Source organism: Marmota monax, unplaced genomic scaffold, assembly GCF_021218885.2.
Source record: "Marmota monax isolate L192 unplaced genomic scaffold, Marmota_monax_Labrador192_F-V1.1 WCK01_AAM20220418_F8-fsc00012, whole genome shotgun sequence".
Taxonomy (NCBI): Eukaryota; Metazoa; Chordata; class Mammalia; order Rodentia; family Sciuridae; genus Marmota; species Marmota monax.
This window is the reverse complement of record NW_026695227.1, coordinates 28,922,243-28,939,317: the sequence shown is the minus strand read 5'-3', so window position 1 is coordinate 28,939,317 and position 17,075 is coordinate 28,922,243. Positions and strand designations below refer to the sequence as shown.

General features: G+C 48.7%; 1 protein-coding gene across 2 annotated transcripts in view; it reads left to right on the top strand.

The window, feature by feature from the left end:
* The first annotated feature begins 47 nt into the window (after positions 1–47).
* The window catches only part of Endou (endonuclease, poly(U) specific), a 28,034-nt gene continuing 11,006 nt past the window's right edge, over positions 48–17,075 (top strand). The window contains exons 1-4 of one of the 2 annotated variants that reach the window (XM_046435714.2): positions 48–8,271; positions 8,537–8,734; positions 13,942–14,064; positions 16,936–16,989. In XM_046435714.2, coding sequence (XP_046291670.1) covers positions 8,680–8,734; positions 13,942–14,064; positions 16,936–16,989 — 232 coding nt within the window. In that variant the 5' untranslated portion in view covers positions 48–8,271; positions 8,537–8,679. The remainder of the gene's footprint in view (positions 8,272–8,536; positions 8,735–13,941; positions 14,065–16,935; positions 16,990–17,075) is intronic. The other variant, XM_058576347.1, reaches the window with a different exon arrangement.

The following is a 17,075-nucleotide window of genomic DNA, read 5'->3' as shown; positions in this document are numbered from 1 at the left end:
CCCCACTGCCCCTGCATGGTCTCTGGGACCACAGCAGGGCTCCAGGCTGGCTGGCTGCTCCCCAGATGTGCCTCCCAGGCAAGGAGGCTCTGTCTCAGCCAGTCAGGGGAAACCACCAATTCTCCACTGTAGAGACTACTATAGACCAGATGTAACTAGCATCTTCTTCCCTCTTCCTCATAACTCCAATCCCCAATCCTCTGCCGTTGAACACATCTTGGTGGCTAGGGATAGAGAAGATGCTGGGCAAAGGCTCCTGAGGACAGCTGATCCCTTCTGAGGACTAACAGTCTTCCAGAAATCAGGATTTATGATCAGTGATGAGAAGGGCCTTGCAAGCTCTGTTCAGTTCTGTCCTGTCTTCCCTCCCCTGCAGCACATCCCCTGTGAACCTGCCTGTGGGGCAGAACCCATGCCAGCAAGCTCCAGACAAGGACCCTACCCTCTGCCTTGGAGCCTGGCAGCAGGAGCCACACTGTCTGGCCCGAGAGAGACTCAGGCCTCCAGGATGACCCAGAGTAGGCTTCTGAGGCAGCAGGCCCACAGCAGCAGGAGAGGAGGTGCTGGTGTGGCTCCCAAACCTGCTCAGCAGATCCAGCCAACCAGGCTCAGGCTGGACACCCTGACATGCCCCACCTCCTCCTGACCTCCACATGGCCAGCCTCCTTTCAGCCCTGAGGTCATGGATACGCATGCCAGCTGCTCCCAGAAAGGATAAGAGTCCTTGATGGGGGAGGCAGCACAGCAGGGATCATACCGCGGATTTCTAATGAATCTAAATCAATTAACAGTTCTCTGCCTTCACTTCTCCATTTGCAAGATGGCTATGATGACTGTCATCTATCTGTTAATGACGCACACACACAAAAAAAACAGCAGCTCCTGCCTCTGTGGCAGAAATGACTGTGGAGAACAGTCCCATAGAGGGGCAGCATCACCTTGGGTGATGTCCAAGGTAGCTTCTGAGGTGGAGCCAGTGCACAGGTAACCCAGCCAGTTCCCTTGCCTGAAGGAAGGGATGGAGGCTGACAGGCGCCGGAGCTTTCCCAGCTGAGCAATTGTGACTTGAGGACCAGGCATCGGTGAGTCAGGAGTACCAGGAGCCTTCCCTTCTGAGCCCATTGTCTGTCCATGTTTCAGCCAAGCCCACGACAGTCACCAAGCCATGGCTCTTTGCCATCCTCTCAGACTCCAGGGTGAGACCAGCGTGGCAATGCTATAGCAGTCCAACCATGTGACAGGCTTTTGTCTTTCCCCAGTTTCTTGAGTCACACCTATGTCCTGATAGAATTTCTGGGCTACAGGTGGGTCTTCCTTCCACCTTGACCAACTCTGGAAACTCTGAGCTGCCTCAGCTTCTCAGACAGGGCACAGAGCTGTGTGCAGGGGACTTGTCAGGAAACAGTGCTCAGGGTTGGCAGGAGGACCCACTCAGGAGCAGGAGAAGCAGGGGTGGGTCAGCACTCAAGGACAGGAGGCTGAGGAGGAGGACAAGGCTCTCGGTTATGGCAGCCTTGTGATTGCCCAGGTGTGGGCAAGGAGGGGAGGCATCCCCTTCTGCTTCCTATCAGTCCGGGTTGTGTGTAGGGGTCCCATTTTTGTCCCAACTTTAGGAAAGCCACAGTGGGTGGAAGAATTCAGGGGCTGACTGAGAGGGAAGAATGAGGGAGGGAGTATAGTCTGAGATCCATCCTTGAAATTACCCATTTCCTAAAAAGAGGGAAAACAGGGAGTGTGTGTGTGTGTGTGTGTGTGTGTGTGTGGTGTATACATTGGGAGAACAGGGCATAGAATGTCATTCTTGTACCTGTGTGTGTGTGTGTATGTGTGTATGTGCATGTGTGCACACACACACACTCCTCCCTTTTCCTTTGGCTTGGTTTCCCTGTGATGATGGAGGCAAGCAGTGCCAGGTTAGTATCCTACTAGGGAGGTTCATGCTTCTCTGGGAGGCTGGACAGAGCCTGATGAAGGGCTGGAACAGTTTGGGGGGCTCCTGACCCTTGGGCTGCTCCAGCTTCTCTCCCGGGAGCCAGCCCTGCCCTCTCCCTGAAACTCCATCAGTACAGAGACAGAGCCCTAGCACCAGCCCCGCTTCAACTGAGTCAGAGCCCGCAGGGGACAGGCCTGCTCTCTCGGGCCTCACAGCTGTGGCCACTCTGCTTCCCAAGCACACAGATTCATCTTGACGTTTCTGTTATTCACAGGTCTTACAATGATAGACTGAGATTTGAACAGTGCGTCCACCCTTTCCCATCCTCACACTTTCCCATCTATTGTGTCACTTTTATCCGGATGATAGAATAAGTGCTGCTGATATTTACTAAGGAATGGAAGTACAGGAAGATTTGCTTATGGTCACATAACTGCTTCTTAATAACTGGGTGGCTGGTGTAATTGGATGTGTATCAGCCATGCCCTGGGAATGTCCTGGCACTCTCAGTATTATCTCCCTGAACCCCAACATTTTCTTCTCTTGTAGGAATAGATCCAGGCAGAGATATTCCTCTCTCCATTCCCAGAACTCTTTGTTTTCAAAGATTAACCTATGGGCTTGGTAGGGGTTCTGTGAACAAGACAGGTAGTCCTAGCCCTCACGGAGTCATGCTTCAGGGTCAAATCCAGAGAGTGGTAGAAACCTTGGGTTGTCATGTCTCCCCCTCACCCCCAAACATCAAGGCCTAGAGCTGCTCCCATGTTGGAATGCAGGTCCAGAGCCCCAGCCAAGCATCCCCCTCATCAATCTGCACAGCTCTGCCTCTCTTGTTGGGACGCTCCCAGCTGACCACTGGTATAAACCACCCAAGTATCAGATAGTTAGGGCAGCAGGTGGTTGGAGCTAACTTTGACCTTGTAGTCATTTTTAATTATTCCCTCTTTCCCACAAATCTATAGCCTGGAAGGTACTTATGTTTCCAAAACATGTTCTTATACCCTGCCAATATACAAAGTATTGGTCTCCTTGTGCATCTGCCAAGGCCATGGGCTTACACTAAGTACCCTCTTGGGCCTGCCCAGCTAGATGTTCAGGGTGGTCTGCACCAACAATTCAGGCATCCTTCTCTCAGATCCTCCCAGAGTCTTCAAGACCTGTGGGGCAGCCCCCTTGCAGCTAGTCTGATGATACCTGAGGTTTGAGGAGCTTGTGGCCCAGGAGATGGAAGGCTACCTTCACTCCCACTGATGATGAAACTGGATTACTCTAAGAAGCCAAGTCTGACTCAGCTGCTCCTGAGCATCTTCTCTCCCATGCCTGGGGGTCTTCCTGGAGCAGGTGACCTTGATGGGGTCCTGGGGTAGGTGGAACACCAAGAAGGAGCCCAGAAGCAGGAAGAAGGCTGAGCTCAGTGTGCTGGGAGATGTGGGATTCTGGTTGCTTGTTTGTATGGAGACTGGCTGGTGTGGACCCTGGGCCAGGGAGCTGGACACTTAGGGCATTGCCCTGACATGCCCATCTTGCTCTTGGCCACTGGAAAGTGCTCAGAGTCTCAGTTTTCTCACTGGGGTGTGATTCGTACTTAGCTGGAGCCGTTTCTGGGTTGCTGAAGAGAGGGCAGCTCTCGCTTTCCTGGCATTTAGAGGACTCCAGCCACAGACCAGTGGGGAGAGTGACATTTTGCTAGGACCTTGACCACAGGACATTTAAACCTTCCTCAACCACCTAGAAAATCCCCCATCCACTAGAGCTGTGGCAGTACAGGTGGGCAATGGGCAACGTGCATAGGTGGGCAGAGCCTCAGTCCTTAAAAGCTATGCGGCCTTGGGCAAATCTCTTCTCTCCCTGGGCCTCAGTTTTCTCAATGAGATCCAGGGATTCGAATTAGAAGTGTTTAGCGTTAGTTTCCTTCTCTTAGGCAGCTCAGTGTGTCACAAGGCTGAGGCAGAGCAGATCCCGCTGAGCACTTTCCCAGGGTGACCTCTAGCCAGGGATGCCTATGGGAGGGCTAGTCCACTACACGCAGTTTTGCTTAAAGGGCTCTCTACTCATAAATCTGCCCAGGTGCATGACTGCTCACCTTCTTCTGAGCTCTAGTTGTCTGAGCTCAAGGACCCTGTTATGTAGCAGCACAACTTGGAAAGATTCTCAGGAATACTTCTATTGGTCACTTTAAGGAGAAAAACAGAAGAAGAAGACCCAAGCCAAAGGCATGAAGGAAATTTTTATGGCAGGGCAAGGTGACAAGGTCCTGAGTGTTACCTACAGGATTTTGCAGTGGCCTGGGGATCACATGGCACCCCAAGCTGGGAATCAGAAGGAGAGGTAGGGGGCCAGTTTCACCTGCTTAGCTTTGCTAGGACTGAGTCTTGTAGGAACACCTGTGTACTACACAGAGCGGCTGCATGTGCGAGCGGGGTTTCCTGGTGGCTCACAGCAGAGGTCAGCCACCTCTGTTCTCTTGATTCTTGGGTTCCCATAGGTCAGCTGCAGGTGATCTCATCTAATAGCCCAAGGCTTGGGAGGCTGGAACCCCGGATTTGCTCCCCACTGAAGCTCTTAATTTTCCCCAGCAAAGCACAGTGCCTCAGGCCACAGGCCACACCCCCAGAAACCAGCTGGTTACCTTTGGCATCAAACCAGGTGAGTTAGGCAGTGCGACTCAAGGAAGGATCATCCGACTCAAAGGACTGAAAAAAACTGAATGCACGTTTTTAACTTGATTTGGGGAAGTATGGAAGAAATATTACATTACGGAGAGTTTAAAGAAGATGCCATCTTCTCATGCTTCATGTCTCTGTTTTAAATGCCATTTTTTCCAGGGAGGCTTTCCTTAACTACCCTTTTATTTATTTATTCTTTTAATATTTATTTTTTAGTTATTGGCGGACACAACATCTTTGTATGTGGTGCTGAGGATCGAACCCGGGCCGCACGCATGCCAGGCGAGCCCGCTACCACTTGAGCCACATCCCCAGCCCATACCCTTTTAAATTGGACCCTTTGTGTTCCTATTTTTTAACAAACACTTACCCGGTCTTTTCATGTGCTAGGCACTATTCTAAATGTTGTGAGCATTAACTCACTCAGTCCTCACAAGAGCTTTGTTAGGTCTTCTTACTGGCTCTATTTTACATCTGTAGGGGAGACTGAGGCACAGAGGGGTCAGGGAACTTTCCTAGGGTTGTACAGCTGTAAGTGGCAGAGCTGGAATTGGAACCCAAGGAGTGTGGCTTCAGAATCAACAGTATACACATCATACCCTGCTGCCCCCAATCACCTCTTTAGGTGCATTTTGCTGGTCATCTTTCTCCCAGATGCTGAGCCTCTCACCCTGGTATCCACCTTGCCCAGCATAGCACCTGGCGCACAGGTGCTCAGTTCCTGTTTGTCAGGTGAATGAATGAATTCATGAGAAAGGGGGAAGCTTCCCACAACCTGACTACCTTGCATGATAATTATGAGAATTTTGACAGATTGCAGAATTTCACACATAGGTCGGGAACTGCTCTTCCAAGTCCTGTTGTCTTGTCATTGTAAGACAGGAAAGCCCAGTTGTGCCAGCACACCTAGGGCAAGAGGTCAGCCAGGTGCCTCTCTCAGAGCCTGGCTCCTGGTTGGCCTCCTCAGGTCTCACTCTCTCCATCTCCTCTTTGCTCGCTCCCTTGCTGTCTCTCCAGGTCTCCTTGTCACTGTCTGCCTGTCTCGTTCACTTGTCTTTGTTCATGCCTTGCCTCTAGATGCTCTCCGAAGCTGCTGAAGTTTGAGGACCTGCAATAGCAAATTTACTTTATCATCACTATTGGGCAATTTAAAATAAACATTAGCATAGCTGGCAAAAGTGTAGGCAGGTGGTTACTCTGGAATCCTAGAGAAGCAGGATGAAGTTGAATCATCTTTTTCATGTGGCTTCAGAGGCTGCTGGAATCCTGGGTTCTGCCTGATGCCTGTGGTGGTGCCGAAGAATGGTGTATTAGTATGTTTTGTGTTACTATAACAAAATATTGGAAGCTGGCTAGCTTTATAAAGAAAACAGGTTTCTTTTTCTCATAATTTTGGAGGCTGAAAGTCCAAGATCAGTGGCTTCCTTGGTGAGGGCCTAACAGCTATGGCATCTTAGCAGGAGAACATTGGAGAATAAGAGATTATATCATCAGACAAGAAGACAGAACCAGGAGGAGAACTAACCCAGGGGTCCCAGGAAAACTTCTTCAATCCTCTCTGAGGGCATTGTTCCCAGTGACCTCTCATTAGGCCCAGCTCTACACCATCACATGGAGGACCAAGCTTCCAACACAAAAATCCTTGGGGGATATACCACATCCAAACTGTAGCAGGTGGTTCTGGGATTTAGGTCCCCACCCAAATTTCCATTGGCCCCAAATGCACATACATACATAGCCAAAAATAACTTGTTTGCCATGAAAACACAACTTTAAGATGAATTCCTAGGCCTTACTTCCATCCATTGCCTGCCGGTCCCCTACATACAAACTGTGCTACACACAAACTCGACAACTCAACGGGGTCCATCCAGTCACCTCTGCTTTGCTAATCGCTGTCACTCACGTCTTAAGTAACGAGTGGCATTGTAGGGCTACCAGGTTCCCTCGTCCTCATTGATTACTACTTGTCCCAGACACGTGTTGACAGTTCATCTACCCATTGGATGGCAATCTGAAGCAGCTGGTGGCGGGGACTCAGGAGGCACGATCCTTGTCTTAAGGAATTTCAGACGGGAGCTAAAGAAATAACTGGATGGAAAGTTAAATGGCAGTGCTGGGGTTAACGAAGCTGTGTTGGCAGCAACAGACCATCAGTGATGGCTTTGATGTGTCAAAGGCACATGGGACAAATATCTAGGACTAAGTCCATGGACAGGGCTCCTGTGGTCTGGAGGTGAGCAGTAGATGGCCATCCAGCCATCAAGGATGGTGGGCAGAGGGTATTCCAGGCAGAGGACCGGCAGAACTGGATGCGTAGTCTGGGACTTTGTGATGAATGGGCTCAGCTGGCAGTTCTGACCAATGTGCCCAGGCAGGCCAGGCAGTGAGTGTGTGACGCTGGATGTCAAGGCTGCCACAAACTTCAAAACAGAAAGCCTGGAAAGACAATGTAGCATTTGGCCTTCAAACCAATGTGGAGAAAGAAATTACACTCGGCCATTTCTAAGACACATTCAGTCAGATCAGGTATGAGTGACCACCCTAGGCCTTGCTCCTGAGGCCAGGAGAGAATCCCTAGGATGGAGGATGGAGATGCATCATCTTCAGGTGCCGAGGTCCCCTTGGGAGGTGAATCCAGGCCTAGCTGTGCTGGGCCAGTTGCAGAGCCCTTCCAGGCTGTGGTTCTCTGCTGAAAAGACTTGACCTTGGTTTCTCAGGAAGACATGAGTGGTAGAATAAGCTGTCCTGGGAACAAATTCCTTGGGCCAGTCTCTCCCTCAGTCTCTTGATCCTGTCAGGCCTTTGGCCACCAGTAGTAGTCCAGTGACATGTGGGGCCTACTTCAAACAGCTGTCTAATGCTGGGCTTATCTGTCCTCTGTCCCACCAGAAAACAATCCATTCCAAAAAGAATTTTCCAGGCTGGCCTGAACCCTGTTGTTCAATTACAGTGTAACATCCAGCATATAATGAGCACTCAATAAATATTTGGAGCTTCTTCCCCACCCTCCAATCCTCTGTACCACAACTGCACCATCTCTCCTCTGGGGCTCTGGAGGAGCCATCCCCGTTAGTATCCTCATTCTGGGCCCCTCCACCTTCCTCCATGCATCTCCCTCCACCCTTTCCCCACCCCAGGTCTCCAGTACCCCACCTACTGGGACTCCCACCTTCCTGGCTGGTCCCCACTGTGGCTCTCTGGGAAGAGCTTAGAAGGGGAGAAAACCCATGTGGACCCTGACTGGGGAGAATTAGAACAGTGGAGTTCTCTGTCCAGACAGGCTGGCAGGGTAGAGAAAGCTGCTTGAAATACAGTATAATTTATCTGTGTATGTATAGGTACTGGTATCTAAGTTTATCTGTGAGTCACTGTTGCGTGTATGTGCTGATATATGTCACTTAATGGATTTTTTTCCCATACTCTCTACTTTTGCCTCCACCAGCATGCCTTGGGTTGTATAGTCCCAGGGGCTGGGAATCAGGTCTGTGAAGGGACCCTCAGAAGGTGAATCCCATCCCTCCCCAATACCAGAGGATTCAAGTGGAGGCAAGACAACAACTTGAACTCGTGGAGAGTGTTATAGCATCATATAAAAAGCAGAGGTTTCTTTAATCGCACCGAATCTGAACCTAGACTTGTAGCCTCATGGTTACAAGTGACCACAGATGGGTGAGTATTTAGGGGGTTACTCAAAGATAGCCCATGGGTATCCCTAGTTTGAATAAAGAACCTGCCGAACTAGGTCCATCTTGCTGTGCCTGCTCATCTGGCCTATTTTCCAGCTACTAACAGCTAGCATGACCTGTTCTAAACATCTGGCACTAACTGCCTGCTTAATCACCTTCTCTTTGGCTTCAAACAGCAGTGAGGCCCCACCTTCTCTCCACCGCCCATCCATTTGGGATCCCTCCCTTCCCATTTTCTTCCTGGACAGATCAGGATGCACCAGATCCACAAGTCCTGATGTCTTTAAAAGAATCATCCTGGGTACTAAGGCTCATCTGAGGGTTGTGACATCCACCTTGACTCTAGTGGAAGTCCAATAGCCAGTCCCCTGTTGGCCTACAACTGGGCACCATGAGGGCCTGTGTCCCCCTGACGGTGGCTGTGCTCTGTGGCCTGGCCTGGGCTGGTGAGTCATTATCTGTTCAACATGGGAGTTTGGTGGTAAGGGTCTTGCCTAAAGAACAGAGGGTTGGAGAACTTGGCAGTGGGTGAGGGAAGTGGGACAAGGGAGGGTGAACTCTGTCCTAGAGCCATGCAGCACTTTTGGTCTGTCGAGTGCAGGAGCTGTCTCTGGAGTGGGCTAGGCCGTGTGGGGAAAGTTGCAGGAATGATGGACCCATTTCATGGTGGCTCCTTCTTGACACCCAGAAGGATCAGTTCCAAACATCAGTAGTTGGGGTAGATTTTGGATCTCACAAAGACTATATCTTCTGGGGCCACTATATGATGTAAAACTGGGGCTGTGGTTGCTGAATTTGGGTGGCTTGACTGTCTGACCTTGGTCATTCCCTCTACTGCTCCTGGAGAGCCAGTGAGGTTATCAGAGTGTGAACTTTCTGTGGGTAAAGCCTTAGGAGATGGGCTTCACCCCGAGGGCCCCTGACCTGAAGGTGGGTCATATCCCATCTGGGGCTGGTCAGAGGAATGGCTCTTGGTCCCAGTGTTAGGGGGCCTTAGGAGTAGAGAAGGGGCCTGGCCCACAGTTGCTAGCGGTGTAAGGGATGGCACCAGGGAGGAAGAGAGCACTTTGCTGTTAGTAACCATGCAAAGGTCTGCTACTGGTGTGTTAACTGATAGTTAATGGGTGGGGAGGGAGAAGTGTCGAGGGAGGAGGCCCATCTGAGAGGTTTGGGCAGAATCCTCCTCTGCCCGAGGTGAAAGAGTCAGAGCTTGATGCCCATTCCACCCACCCAGGTTGCTCCTGCCTGGATCAAATAAAATAATGTGGAGAAACACCCAAGGAGAGGTGAGCTCTCAGAGAATTTGACTTCAGTTAGCATCGTGACTATAAATATTTCTGTGAGGAACTGACTCTTGGGGCATTTTCAATCAGGCTATGGATAAGAAGTCCCCTAATGGGATGCCTGAATGGAAAACCCTGGGAGGAAAAAGCCCCAGGCCCTCAACACTGGATGGGACTATGTACCTCTGCCCAGGACCCAACTCTGTCTGGCCCTGGGTGGTGGAGAGGGTTAGGGGGTTTGGGAACCTCAGCCTCAGGCCAGCTGGTATGGAGGAGAAAGGGGAGTTCCTGGGCCTGGTGTGGTGGCTCATGATATCTCAGTCTCAGGAGAGGGCACTAGAGATCCAGTCCGCAGGGGATGTCCCTGAGAGCAAGGCAGCAGTTGCTTCAGAACTGCCTGCTGGGGGCCGGCAGTGATCACACCTGGCTGTGGGACTGATGGGGAAGCATGAGTGGGGCCGTGAGGCCGGAGCAATGAGGCCTCTGAAGATGGGAAGAAAGAGGCTCTGCTCACGTCTCTTCCACCCCAATACCTTGGGACCAGGATGCCAGAATGGGGATCACTGGGTGAAGTGGGGGGCAGCCTCAGGTCATCACGAATGAGCTGGGTGTGTGCCAAGGACCTTGGTTGTTTCAAACGAACAGAAGCTTGCAAAGCTGGTCCTGGGGATAAAGATTTTTTGGCTGACTAGGTCTCCATGGAAATCTGGAGCCTCAAGAGGCATACATGGGACTCCTCAGCCATCAGAGGCAATGAGGGTGGGCCTATAGGGACTCTGTGTTCATGCAGGGATAGGGAGTAAAAGCTGTGGCATATTAAAGTCTTAGAGGGTGAAGGGAAATTTCGTACTTCATGGAGGGAGGGGGAAACCACAGCTCTTTGTGGGGAATGGTGGGAGAACGCAGGACCAAGAGAAGAAAGGCCAAAGTGAAGAAAAGCAAGCGCCAGAGATGAGGCAAAGGGACAGGGTGGAAAGCTGCTGGACGGTGATTCAGGCTCCTGGCTTGGTTGTGAGGCTTACACAAAGCGTCTGTGTCAACAGGAGGTGCTGGGTGGGTGCCCTGGAGTGGGTAGTCTGGGTGACTGGTCATCTGAGTGTCCCCAGAGCAGCACAGCAAGGCGCCTATGAAGAAAAGTCCCTCCCACCCTGCCCTCCACCTTCACATCCCAAGGTCACCTTGAAGCAGAACTAGTTCACAGAGACATTCGAGGACCCCTCGGTGAGGGGTTCTTACTAGGGACAGGAAAAAGTCCGGGCAGTTTGGTGGGGAGTTCTCCTCACTCCACAGTTGACTGTTCCCTGGTTGCCCTTCTCAACCAGGGCCAGCGCTGGAATGGAGTGAATTCCTTCCTTGCACTCTGCTGATCTGGCCCATTAAAGCACTGCCCTGATTCATCTGCATTCTCTCCCTTGGATTCTGGGTGTACTGCCAGGCTGACTGAGTGGGCCGCTGGCGGAGCCTTCCTCCTGGGATGAAAATTTCTCCTTAAGACCTTTGCATTCAAGTGCCAAAAGCATCATTTAAGATTCCAGAGGAGTTCCTGTGGGGTTGCAGGAACAAGGGGCCCCGGAGCTTGGTCTCTTTTAGGGACAATTCCCTGGACCACAGTCCTGTCTTCTTGGATGCCTTGGAAGCCCTGCACACAATAAGTTGTATTAAGACCTGGGTTAACCTTGACCTGTCACCTCTCTAATGTAAAGAAAACACACTCGTGATTATGTCAGCCAGGAAACCAAGAGCAACATGTGTGTGCTGACAGCACAGCCCTTGGCCCAGCTGAACCTGGGGAGGGAGTCGGCTAGATGGAGTATGTGGGCAGGGTCCCTGTGCAAGGACAATAACTCCAGCCAGTCTAAACACTTGCCACCTTGAAGATGGGCATGGAATGTTCCCGCTGTTTATTTGCTTAACAAATACATGGCTGTATTATGTGTCATGCATTGTTCTAAGTGCCTTACAAACTTTAACTCATTTAATTGTCCTCATTATTAATGTCACCGTACTAGGTCTTGAATCCATGGGTGTTCTCCCACTGAGTTATATATAACCCTAGCCTTATATATTTTATTTGAGACAGGGTTTCACTAAGTTGCAGACTTGCCTTGAACCTGTGATCCTCCTGTGTCAGTCTCCTCAGTAGTTGGGATTATAGATGTACGCTGATGTACCTGGCTTTCATTTAGTTCTTTTTTTTTTTTAATGATAAAATAGTGCCCCTTTATTTCATTTAATTCTTAAAAATATTCTATGAGATAGGCTTCACTATTTTATCACCTTTCTTTCTTTTTTTTTCTTTTGGTACCAGGGCTGCTTAACCACTGAGCCACACCCCATATCTTTTTTATTTTGAGGCAGGATTTCACTGAGTTGCTTAGGGCCTTGCTAAAGTTGTTGAGGCGGGTTTTGAACTCCTGCCTCAGCCTCCTGAGCTGCTGGGATTACAGGCATGTGCCACAGGAGCCCAGCTTCATTATTTATTTGTTTTTAAGTACCAGGACTTCATACATGCTAGGCAAGTGCTGTATTATTCAGCTATACCTCCACTTTTACAAATAAGGAAACAAGGCAAAGAAATTTAAATAACTTTCCCCAGATCAAATAGCTAGAAAACAGCAGAACTAGAATTCTAGTCCTAAGCAACTTGGTGAGGGTACAGGTTCTCACCTCTCTGCTATGCCATCTCCCATTAGACACAGTATAAATCCAAGGATTCAAAACAGTTACTAAACTCATATTCCTAATATTTACCTCTGATCCAAGCCAGGCTTAAATATGCATACTAGATCCCTGTTGAATCCCAGCCAGAGTCAAGCTCCAAACTGGAGTTAGTTCTCTCCTTCTAATCCTGATATATTTGTCAACCCTAAACATCACCGTCAATCTTACCTCATTCCTTATCCAAATATCAATACAAAATTGTTACTTTATCAATAAATTTGATGCAAGGGCACTTCTTAGCTATAGCCCTTAATTGAAACCTAACTCCAACTGTGAACTAAAACCAAGTTAGGTTTCAGTTTCCTCACTGATATGATTCCGATGCTCATGGTAACTCTGACTTTGATCTTGACATTTTGTGCAATGCTCTCGGCCTGACCCCTAAACCCAGCATTCTCAACATCTAAACCTCAGGAACGTCAAATGGAAACAGACTCTGTCGTGGCCCTTAAAGCCCTGAGTGGAAAGAAATGGTTCCTGACGTTCATCGGCACTGTCTTTGCTGAGTTGTCTTTGTGGTGGGGCTTTCTATTTTAATTTGTTTTTTAAAAGAATGGTAGTGAATTTGTACTATTCCTTTCAAAAATTTTTACTCCCCTTGTAACCAGAAGCTTGCTTCTGTGAACCATGAACCATTTGGCTGGAGTGAGGGATGTGGTCTGTGGTTACAGAACAGGATCCTGTCCAAAGCCCCATTCTCACCCACAATGCCCCATTCACCACCCTGAGCCTAAACTCATCTGAATGCATTCCAAAGACTGGAAGAAACAGAAAGATGTGACACAGGGACAAGTGGATGCAACCAAGACCAGACTGGGGCAGAGGGAAGAACCAGAATCAAAGAGCATAAAAGGAACAGAATGGGAACAAGGAGGTAGGTCAGAGAGAAAAGGGTAGGGGACACCACTGGAACACAGTACTTCCCTTTTACGTGACAGGTGAATGGTGGCCAGTGGGCCATGTCCAGTCCACAGACCTTTTCATGGGACTGCCTGAAGTTTTAAAAACTGGCAAATTTTCACATAAAGATGAAGGTTCCATCTGGATGTGATGGCACATGCCTGCAATCCCAGCCGCTTGGGAGGCTGAGGCAGGAGGATTATGAGTTCAAAGCCAGCCTCAGCAACTTAGCAAGGCCCTAAGCAACTCAGCAAGACCCTGTCTCTAAATAATTTTTTTAAAAAGGGCTGGGGATATGACTCAGTGGTTAAGCAACCCCTTGCTTAACCTCAGTTAAAAAAAAAAAAAGGTTTCTCTTGAAAATCAGGAGCCTCTGGTAACACCAAGTTGCAGTTGGCTGGAACTGAGAAATGGATGCAAATTTCAGACAGGGCATCACTCATTTCTCACAGTCTGCAACTCTTCCTCTGGCCTCATATCTGCTCCTTTTCTTGTGTATGTCACAGGTCTTACCCCAAAAGTCGTTTGAGTCTGGTCAGTGCTATGAGCCCTGTAGCATCTGGCCGGTGCTAGGAGGAGGCTTATGCTGCGCATGGAAGGATCTGGATGTGCTTCTTTCCTGCAGATAGCAATAACTTTACCTACCAGGGGGCCCCCCATCCTTGTCTGTGAACTCTCCCTCAGGGAGCACCCTTAGGAGGAGCACAGGATCCCCAGAGAGCTGAGTCTGTAATATTTACTGCCCCTAGGAAACCTGGAATCATGTGCATCTCGCTGTAATGAGAAGTTTAACCGAGATGCTACTTGCCAATGTGACCGCCGGTGTTCCCGTCACGGGGACTGCTGTGAAGACTACGAACATCTGTGTACTGGTGCGTCTCCTGTGGAAGGCAGGACCAGGGTGCAAGTCTAGCCTGCCTGAGGGGCCACTGACCTGGGTGTGCAGCAGTCTGGCGTGGGGCTCAGGGCTGGGGGTGGGCGGAGGTGATGAGTGCACTGAGGGGAAGGGGCAGGGCCAGGGGGCAGGTATTTGGCTATCACTTGTCTCAGGTTTTCTAAGAAGTCCCCAATTTAAAATATGGTAGATGCCATTTACCTGGAATATCTGAATGATCAGGATTAACAATGTCATGAAAGTTTGTGCAAAATGGTAAAACTCTATTTTAGCATCGTGACATTACCAATTGTTATTCAACACTTTTTTTTTTCTTTCTTTTTTGTTTTTTGGTGCTGGGGATGAACCCAGAGTCTTGTGAACCTTAAGCAAGCACTGTAACAATGAGCTACATGCTCAGACCCTATTCAACACCTTAAATCGCAAAATTATAAAAATGGCAATGAGCTCTCTCACAATCTGTTTGCTACCAGGAAGGCTGCAGGTGTCATTGTGACTGTCACAATGCACCCCTCTGTTCTAATGAGCGGACAGAGCAGCCACATCTTCAAACTTTTATTCTCAGACTACTGATTAAAACAGGACATGCACTACCTGCAAAGGCCAATTGTTCCTCCACTGTTCCCATGATTCAGCCTTAAATGAATAATAATAATAATAATAATTATTATTATTATTATTATTATTTTGGTGTTGGGGGTTGAACCCAGAGCCACTTAACCTAGCCCTTTTAACTTTTATTTTGAGACAGAGTCTCGTTAAGTTGCTTAGGGTTTTGCTAAGTTGCAGATGTTGACCTTGAACTTGCAATCTTTCTGCCTCAGCCTTCCAAGTAGCTGAGATTACAGGTGTGCATCACCAGGCCCGGCTAAGTGAATAGTTTTTGAACAATCATTTTTGAATAATCTTCTTTTTCGGATGCTTGCAATTTAACAAACTCTTAGGAAATGATCTTTTGCTTTGTGACATGAAGACTTGCTGAGTTCATTGTCAAATCATGTGCCCTAACTCCCAGTTTGGAACACATGATCAAGGAAACCATAGAAGGTAATGGTCAGCAAAATACCACATCTGGTGGTACAGATTGTCCAGTGAACAAGGCACCTGGCTGAGTGGCCTAAAATTTAATATGTACCCTTCTCACCAAATTGTGTTCTCTGGTGCAGACCTATATCTGCTGAGAGAAAGGAGAGTCTTTCCTAATTTGCCCAAAGGTAGTATCTGCTGACCAGCTGTGTGTTCATGGAACTGCTTCCACTCACACGGACCCTTTATTCAATTTACACAAAAACACCAACCCAGTGCTCAGAGCCAGAATCAGAGCCCACTATTTTCTGCTGCCTCTGTGCCCTCTCCTTTCTTATCATTCAGCAGACACAGGAAGGCCTGATCATACTGACACTCCAAGATAGTAGCCATACCCAGTCTTGGAAACACTTCATCTCTAAGTTTCTGATTTGCAACTCAGAACCTCTTTCCTACAGGAAAAAAAATATTGTAAATGATGTAACTCTAGCTCAGCTCACAAAAGTCCATGAATATCAACTGTGGCTGAATTAAGGAGTTTATGGATTTCTTTTCTTTTCTAAAAAAAAGTATTTTTAGTAGTAGATGGACACATGCCTTTATTTTATTTATTTTTATGTGCCAGGCAAATGCTCTACAACTGGGCTACAGCCTCAGCCCTTTTTTTGGTCTTTGATTTGATATAGATTCAGTTTTGTTTATATTGTGTGTGTGTGTTTTTTGCTTTGTTTTTTTGTTTTTTTGGTGGTGCTGGGGATTGAACCCAGGGCCTTGTGCATGCTAGGCAAGCACTTTACCAACTGAGCTATATCCCCAGAACAGTTTATGGATTTCTAACCCTTAGAACACAGTCCGGCACAAAGTAAGAGATCAGAAGAGGTTGTTGACTGAGCAAATAACCTGACTAGTGGTTCTGATTGTGATATCACAATCCTATCCAGCAGCCTCACTAAAAGCTTCTGAGTCACTCTGTACCATGGCCGTTTCTTTGGGACAGCCGTGGAGGTGGGCTATTCTACGTGTGATGGTAGAGGAGCTCAGATTCCTGGGAACATTCCTTCCTCTCCCCCTCACTCCCACCACACCCTTCTCTACCAGAGCACAGGAGGTGGTCACTCAGGTTGCAGTAGTGCTTTCCTGAACATGTTTTTCCTGCAAACAGCTTTTTGTTTTTTGGTACTGGGATTGGACTCAGGAGTACTTGAACTGAGCCCTATCCCCAGCCCTATTTTGTATTTTATTTAGAGACAGGGTCTCACTGAGTTGTTTAGAGCCTTGCTTTTGCTGAGGCTGGCTTTGAACTTGCAATCCTCCTGCCTTAGCCTCCCAAACCACTGGGATTACAGGGCTACCTCACTGTGCCCAGCTTATTTTAGTTTTTTGATAACAGCTTTCAATAAACTCCTTCTACTGGAAATGCAGTTTTCATCCTCTTTGATGTGGGCCTAGTCCTTTGTACTGCAGCCCTTGTTTACTATCTGCTTCCAGTGCACATGGTTGTCCCTGAGGCTGGGAGACTTCAGAACCAGGAAAAAAGGAGGAGGGAAATATTTTTCTTTGTGTGTGTGTGTGTGTGTTTAGGTATTGGGGATTGAACCCAGGGTTGCTTTACCACTGAGCACCCTCAGTCAGTTTTTTATATTTTGAGACACAGTCTGGTTAAGTTGCTGAGGGTCTCCCTAAGTTGCTCAGACTGTCCCAGAGATTGTGAGCCTCCCATCTCAGCCTCCCAAGTCATGGGGATTACAGCAATGGGCCACCATGCCCAGTAAGGGATGGAAGTCCTTAGGGATGGCGGGTAACTTTATTTTTCTAATTGCAGCGGAGGAGGAGCCAGAGGAATTCTTGGAGCTGGAAGAAGAGGCCCCGGATAATAGTGAGCCTGCCTTCCCAAATGGGACCTTCAGGATAAAGATGGGACACCAGGGGCGATGAGGGGAGGGCTCTGCCAGGCCTAAGGGC